The sequence below is a fragment of the Penaeus vannamei genome, chromosome 9 (assembly GCF_042767895.1).
Source record: "Penaeus vannamei isolate JL-2024 chromosome 9, ASM4276789v1, whole genome shotgun sequence".
Classification (NCBI taxonomy): Eukaryota; Metazoa; Arthropoda; class Malacostraca; order Decapoda; family Penaeidae; genus Penaeus; species Penaeus vannamei.
In genome coordinates, this window is record NC_091557.1 from 28,286,398 (window position 1) to 28,293,897 (window position 7,500).

Genomic DNA, 7,500 nt, shown 5'->3' on the forward strand with positions numbered 1-7,500 from the left:
AGTGAGTTTTCAAGGACTGTGAGGCCGGTTTGGTCTGGATAATCTTTTCACAAAAATATTTCCTATTTGATGGCAGTGCCGCCTGTTTCCACGGGCAGGTTTTAACTCTTGACATAGCTTCCAGTGATAATTTAGACTACCTTACCATGTCATCAGTGTTTGTATATATAAAGCGCTAGTGTATGTTTTGAGGTAGAGTATACTATATTTCCTTTTTCGCACAGATATGATACATTGTCTGTGTGCATTATGTCCAATTATGATTCTTGACACATTATTTGATATATTTTTTGCTGTTCTGTATATGATTAATATTGTATGTTGATGTAATATATACTTGAAGTGCCACACATGCCCTGTCACGTGAACCATCATTTAAGGCATCGTGTCACCTTTTGCGATATCATGCTCATCATCATTATTATCATTATTACCATAATTATATATTTTTTGTCTTTATCATTGTTGTTAATTGCCATTATTATTACTATTGTAATAATCATTACTATTATCATTATTATCATTGTTTATGGCATTATTATTATTACCATTTCCATTATATCATTATCATTATTATTACCATTTTCATTATATCATTATCATTTTTATTACTATCATTATCATTATCGTCATCACCATCATCATCACCATCATCATCACCATCATCATTATAATCATTATTTTTATTATTATTACTACCATTATTCATTATTGTTTTCATTATTATCATTAACATTATTATTACTATCAATGTTATTGTTTTCATTATTATCATTAACATTATTATTACTATCAATGTTATTGTCATCATCATTATCATTATTGTTAATGTTAATTGTTGTTACCATTATCTTTATTATTATTATTTTTAAGTTTTATCATTAACACTATCTCCATAATTATCACTACTATCACTATCAATCCTTATTTATCCTTATCATCCATTAATCTTTTTCTCAATCTCTTCGAAAATCACCACGTCGATAGTAAACAAGCCACAGGTATTTCCACTATTTCCTCTTGTATTCGGTCATAATATTCCTGTACCGTAACTGGACACCGCCACTGCTGTGTGGTCTTAGTTGCACAAACCTGACACAAAACACACTGATGTAACGTATATATGGATAAATAGGTTTATAAATGGAGGGAGATATGAAGCAGTATATGATGAAATAGCCTTCATTAAATTACTATACAATACCGAAATAGAGTGGTGTTTTTTTTAAACGTTGAATAGGCAGCGTGGACAGTACCAAGGATAGACAAACACTGAAGATGCTGGTGGCGCACTAGTTAGTTGCCTTCAGCATGGCAGCCACAACACGGCCGTATTATTTGTATTTAGGAAGAAAGGAAAATAATAGGGGTTTGCTAATAACAATCACTATGAAGTATTTAAATGTGTTTTCTATGTCACTTGTACATATGCGTATTCGTGTATACACACATGCATATTCACTCAAATACAAAAAATTGCAGACACTCATAATCTATATAAAAAAGTACATTAGGTAGCATATTGGAAAAAGTATAGATAGATGTATTGATAGGAATACGCACTTTCATGCAGAGACACATAAAACACACACACACATACAAAGACAATTATTTCATAACAGTAAGAAGACCACACAGAGAATCTATTATGATTCTCGTCTCTTCATCACTGTTAGTGTATGTCTAAACATGGAGAGGAATGTCATGAATTAAATGCTAGTAATTATTGCAATTGTCAGAATCTTTTATTAAATATTTTTCGAAGTAATTGTTATGGTAACATCAATACTGAGAATTATACTGCTGTCATGTATTTCATATCTTTTCCATAGGTAAGGAGTATATTCGTTGGTATACAGTGTGCGCTTTGTTAGCCTTATATTCATGCAATATGTACTGACATATCGTAATAACGATAACGATGACAATAAAAAAAAGGTTTCATGTAAACTATATATGATCTTTGTTCTCACACCAAGACATAAACTGGCTCACACCTCACCGTACACCTTTCCTGTATGCGTCTGTGGGCTGGTGAGTGGAGGTGTGGGTGTATGTAGGTGTGAGTGGGTGAAGATGAATGTGCCCAAGATAGGCAATTCACTTATCTACCCATTCAAATTATTGCAAATACAGTTTGATATGATAAACGATATTTTCTGTTTTTTCTTTTCCGCTTTTCTTGTGAAGTGAATGATATGAAAACAATATGTTCTAAAAATAATTTTATTTTCACCTGCGTGTGTGAGAGAGAGAGAGAGAGATAAAGGGAGACAATAAAGAAACAATTCATTTTTAACATCTCTCTCCCATTCGCAAAGATACTAGTAAAGAGAGAGGATCCATCACAATCTGCTCTCCTCACTCTCGTTATTAACGCACACAGTCTCTCCGGGATTTCCCTTGCGCTTGCCCCTTCTCTCGTCCAGCGCTTGCAACGTGTCCGGCATCGACCTGTTCCTCGTCTCTGGCAGCAGAGGGAGGGTGAGACTGCCCACTATCGCAGCGCAGCCGAAGGTCACGGATGCCACCCACCACCTGATTAGCACCTGTGAGGGGGAAGGTGCAGGTGGTATGGTTCTATTTAGGTCTAGGGAATGAATATTATCTTCATGTAATACAAACACATCTCTATGATCAGTTGCTTATATATATCTATGTTTGCTACAGTCGTCCATTCGCAAACGTAAGTAAACACTTGCCAGTCTGTAGGTAATGAAAGGGGCACACACGAATCCGAAGCAACCCATGAGGTTAACAAAGGCAAAACCTCGATTTCGAATCTCTGTCGGAAACAACTCAGGGCCGTAGACGTAATTCATCTGTTGGTAATAAGGGTTATATGGCAATGTTATAGATGGAACAAATTATGTATGTTTGCACACAACACCTATTTATGTGTACATGATATTACCATGCGTATATATTGATATCTTTAAAAAATAGCAATATTAAAAACATGAGAGTTCGTGACCATATCCCTTTCAGCTTGTGAACCCAAAAAACAAATATTTTAGTATCAGAATTATGTTGACACATTTTGCATTGCTTAAGACATCCAATTCACCTGAAACGAGCCCGCCACTAAGAGGAAACCGCCCATGACCAGCACCCATTTAAGCCAGAAGTATTCTGAAAAAAGCGTAATATATAGGTAACAAATTCCACTGTTTTCTACAAACAAAATCAGTCCTAGAAAATCGATTTTATTACAGTCTCATTAACATATTCATTTTTAATAGGACTGATTTAATTCAACACTCGGGACAAGACAGAGAGAGAGAGAGAGAGAAAGAATTATCCCTCCGTCACCTAACCACCCACGCCCACCTTCCGAGACGAGGAGCTCAAGCAGGAAGAGCAGGCCGCCCGCAAACATCCCGCCGCCCACGATGACGCGTCTCCCGAGGCGTGTGCTCAGGGGCGTCATGAGCAGGATGGCTGAGGTGTCCATCGAGCCACTCAGACACACGTACAGGAAGGGGTTCGAGCTGGGACGAAAAGGAAGTCGTTGAAGGTCGTTGGGGTTTGGATGGGTAGTTCGAGGTGTAAATACGAGGTCGTTTAAGGTCGTTGGGGTTTGGATGGGTAGTTCGAGGTGTAAATACGAGGTCGTTTAAGGTCGTTAGGGTTTGGAAGGGTAGTTCGAGGTGTAAATACGAGGTCGTTTAAGGTCGTTGGGGTTTGGATGGGTAGTTCGAGGTGTAAATACGAGGTCGTTTAAGGTCATTAGGTTTGGATGGGTAGTTCGAGGTGTAAATACGAGGTCGTTTAAGGTCATTAGGTTTGGATGGGTAGTTCGAGGTGTAAATACGAGGTCGTTTAAGGTCGTTGGGGTTTGGATGGGTAGTTCGAGGTGTAAATACGAGGTCGTTTAAGGTCATTAGGTTTGGATGGGTAGTTCGAGGTGTAAATACGAGGTCGTTTAAGGTCGTTGGGGTTTGGATGGGTAGTTCGAGGTGTAAATACGACGTCGTTTAAGGTCGTTAGGGTTTGGATGGGTAGTTCGAGGTGTAAATACGAGGTCGTTTAAGGTCGTTGGGGTTTGGATGGGTAGTTCGAGGTGTAAATACGAGGTCGTTTAAGGTCGTTAGGGTTTGGAAGGGTAGTTCGAGGTGTAAATACGAGGTCGTTTAAGGTCGTTGGGGTTTGGAAGGGTAGTTCGAGGTGTAAATACGAGGTCGTTTAAGGTCGTTGGGGTTTGGATGGGTAGTTCGAGGTGTAAATACGAGGTCGTTTAAGGTCATTAGGTTTGGATGGGTAGTACGAGGTGTAAATACGAGGTCGTTTAAGGTCGTTGGGGTTTGGATGGGTAGTTCGAGGTGTAAATACGAGGTCGTTTAAGGTCATTAGGTTTGGATGGGTAGTTCGAGGTGTAAATACGAGGTCGTTTAAGGTCGTTGGGGTTTGGATGGGTAGTTCGAGGTGTAAATACGAGGTCGTTTAAGGTCGTTGAGGTTTGGATGGGTAGTTCGAGGTGTAAATACGACGTCGTTTAAGGTCGTTAGGGTTTGGATGGGTAGTTCGAGGTGTAAATACGAGGTCGTTTAAGGTCGTTAGGGTTTGGATGGGTAGTTCGAGGTGTAAATACGAGGTCGTTTAAGGTCGTTAGGGTTTGGAAGGGTAGTTCGAGGTGCAAATACGAGGTCGTTTAAGGTCGTTAGGGTTTGGATGGGTAGTTCGAGGTGTAAATACGAGGTCGTTTAAGGTCGTTGGGGTTTGGATGGGTAGTTCGAGGTGTAAATACGACGTCGTTTAAGGTCGTTAGGGTTTGGATGGGTAGTTCGAGGTGTAAATACGACGTCGTTTAAGGTCGTTAGGGTTTGGATGGGTAGTTCGAGGTGTAAATACGAGGTCGTTTAAGGTCGTTAGGGTTTGGATGGGTAGTTCGAGGTGTAAATACGAGGTCGTTTAAGGTCGTTAGGGTTTGGATGGGTAGTTCGAGGTGTAAATACGAGGTCGTTTAAGGTCGTTGGGGTTTGGATGGGTAGTTCGAGGTGTAAATACGAGGTCGTTTAAGGTCGTTAGGGTTTGGATGGGTAGTTCGAGGTGTAAATACGACGTCGTTTAAGGTCGTTAGGGTTTGGATGGGTAGTTCGAGGTGTAAATACGAGGTCGTTTAAGGTCGTTAGGGTTTGGATGGGTAGTTCGAGGTGCAAATACGAGGTCGTTTAAGGTCGTTGGGGTTTGGATGGGTAGTTCGAGGTGTAAATACGAGGTCGTTTAAGGTCGTTAGGGTTTGGAAGGGTAGTTCGAGGTGTAAATACGAGGTCGTTTAAGGTCGTTAGGGTTTGGATGGGTAGTTCGAGGTGTAAATACGAGGTCGTTTAAGGTCGTTGGGGTTTGGATGGGTAGTTCGAGGTGTAAATACGAGGTCGTTTAAGGTCGTTAGGGTTTGGATGGGTAGTTCGAGGTGTAAATACGAGGTCGTTTAAGGTCGTTGGGGTTTGGATGGGTAGTTCGAGGTGTAAATACGAGGTCGTTTAAGGTCGTTAGGGTTTGGATGGGTAGTTCGAGGTGTAAATACGAGGACGTTTAAGGTCGTTAGGGTTTGGAAGGGTAGTTCGAGGTGTAAATACGAGGTCGTTTAAGGTCGTTAGGGTTTGGAAGGGTAGTTCGAGGTGTAAATACGAGGTCGTTTAAGGTCGTTAGGGTTTGGATGGGTAGTTCGAGGTGTAAATACGAGGTCGTTTAAGGTCGTTAGGGTTTGGAAGGGTAGTTCGAGGTGTAAATACGAGGTCGTTTAAGGTCGTTAGGTTTGGATGGGTAGTTCGAGGTGTAAATACGAGGTCGTTTAAGGTCGTTAGGGTTTGGATGGGTAGTTCGAGGTGTAAATACGAGGTCGTTTAAGGTCGTTAGGGTTTGGAAGGGTAGTTCGAGGTGTAAATACGAGGTCGTTTAAGGTCGTTAGGGTTTGGATGGGTAGTTCGAGGTGTAAATACGAGGTCGTTTAAGGTCGTTAGGGTTTGGATGGGTAGTTCGAGGTGTAAATACGACGTCGTTTAAGGTCGTTAGGGTTTGGAAGGGTAGTTCGAGGTGTAAATACGAGGTCGTTTAAGGTCGTTAGGGTTTGGATGGGTAGTTCGAGGTGTAAATACGACGTCGTTTAAGGTCGTTAGGGTTTGGATGGGTAGTTCGAGGTGTAAATACGACGTCGTTTAAGGTCGTTAGGGTTTGGATGGGTAGTTCGAGGTGTAAATACGAGGTCGTTTAAGGTCGTTGGGGTTTGGAAGGGTAGTTCGAGGTGTAAATACGAGGTCGTTTAAGGTCGTTAGGGTTTGGATGGGTAGTTCGAGGTGTAAATACGACGTCGTTTAAGGTCGTTAGGGTTTGGAAGGGTAGTTCGAGGTGTAAATACGAGGTCGTTTAAGGTCGTTGGCGTTTGGATGGGTAGTTCGAGGTGTAAATACGAGGTCGTTTAAGGTCGTTGGCGTTTGGATGGGTAGTTCGAGGTGTAAATACGAGGTCGTTTAAGGTCGTTGGGGTTTGGAAGGGTAGTTCGAGGTGTAAATACGAGGTCGTTTAAGGTCGTTAGGGTTTGGAAGGGTAGTTCGAGGTGTAAATACGACGTCGTTTAGGGTCGTTAGGGTTTGGAAGGGTAGATCGAGGTGTAAATACGAGGTCGTTTAAGGTCGTTAGGGTTTGGAAGGGTAGTTCGAGGTGTAAATACGAGGTCGTTTAAGGTCGTTAGGGTTTGGAAGGGTAGTTCGAGGTGTAAATACGAGGTCGTTTAAGGTCGTTGGAGTTTGGAAGGGTAGTTCGAGGTGTAAATACGAGGTCGTTTAAGGTCGTTGGCGTTTGGATGGGTAGTTCGAGGTGTAAATACGAGGTCGTTTAAGGTCGTTAGGGTTTGGATGGGTAGTTCGAGGTGTAAATACGAGGTCGTTTAAGGTCGTTGGCGTTTGGATGGGTAGTTCGAGGTGTAAATACGAGGTCGTTTAAGGTCGTTAGGGTGTGGATGGGTAGTTCGAGGTGTAAATACGAGGTCGTTTAAGGTCGTTAGGGTTTGGAAGGGTAGTTCGAGGTGTAAATACGAGGTCGTTTAAGGTTGTTGGGGTTTGGATGGGTAGTTCGAGGTGTAAATACGAGGTCGTTTAAGGTCGTTAGGGTTTGGATGGGTAGTTCGAGGTGTAAATACGAGGTCGTTTAAGGTCGTTAGGGTTTGGAAGGGTAGTTCGAGGTGTAAATACGAGGTCGTTTAAGGTCGTTAGGGTTTGGATGGGTAGTTCGAGGTGTAAATACGAGGACGTTTAAGGTCGTTAGAGTTTGGATGGGTAGTTCGAGGTGTAAATACGAGGTCGTTTAAGGTCGTTGGGGTTTGGATGGGTAGTTCGAGGTGTAAATACGAGGTCGTTTAAGGTCGTTAGGGTTTGGATGGGTAGTTCGAGGTGTAAATACGAGGTCGTTTAAGGTCGTTAGGGTTTGGAAGGGTAGTTCGAGGTGTAAATACGAGGTCGTTTAAGGTCGTTAGGGTTTGGATGGGTAGTTCGAGGTGTAAAT

At 41.8% G+C, this 7,500-nt stretch overlaps 2 protein-coding genes across 4 annotated transcripts in view; both read right to left on the reverse strand.

The window, feature by feature from the left end:
* The window catches only part of LOC138862693 (solute carrier family 22 member 20-like), a 30,105-nt gene extending 28,821 nt beyond the window's left edge, over window positions 1-1,284 (reverse strand). The window contains exon 1 of the mRNA XM_070125501.1: window positions 1,205-1,284. The gene's annotated coding sequence lies outside the window, so the exon portion shown is untranslated. The remainder of the gene's footprint in view (window positions 1-1,204) is intronic.
* Window positions 1,285-2,212: 928 nt separating this feature from the next.
* Window positions 2,213-7,500, reverse strand: part of LOC113820825 (solute carrier family 22 member 20) — an 18,977-nt gene continuing 13,689 nt past the window's right edge. For all 3 annotated transcript variants that reach the window (XM_070125497.1, XM_070125499.1, XM_070125498.1), the window contains 4 exons: window positions 3,331-3,491; window positions 3,068-3,132; window positions 2,703-2,822; window positions 2,213-2,549 (listed from right to left, as the gene is read on the reverse strand). In XM_070125497.1, the coding sequence (XP_069981598.1) occupies window positions 2,346-2,549; window positions 2,703-2,822; window positions 3,068-3,132; window positions 3,331-3,491 (550 nt within the window). In that variant the 3' untranslated portion in view covers window positions 2,213-2,345. The remainder of the gene's footprint in view (window positions 2,550-2,702; window positions 2,823-3,067; window positions 3,133-3,330; window positions 3,492-7,500) is intronic.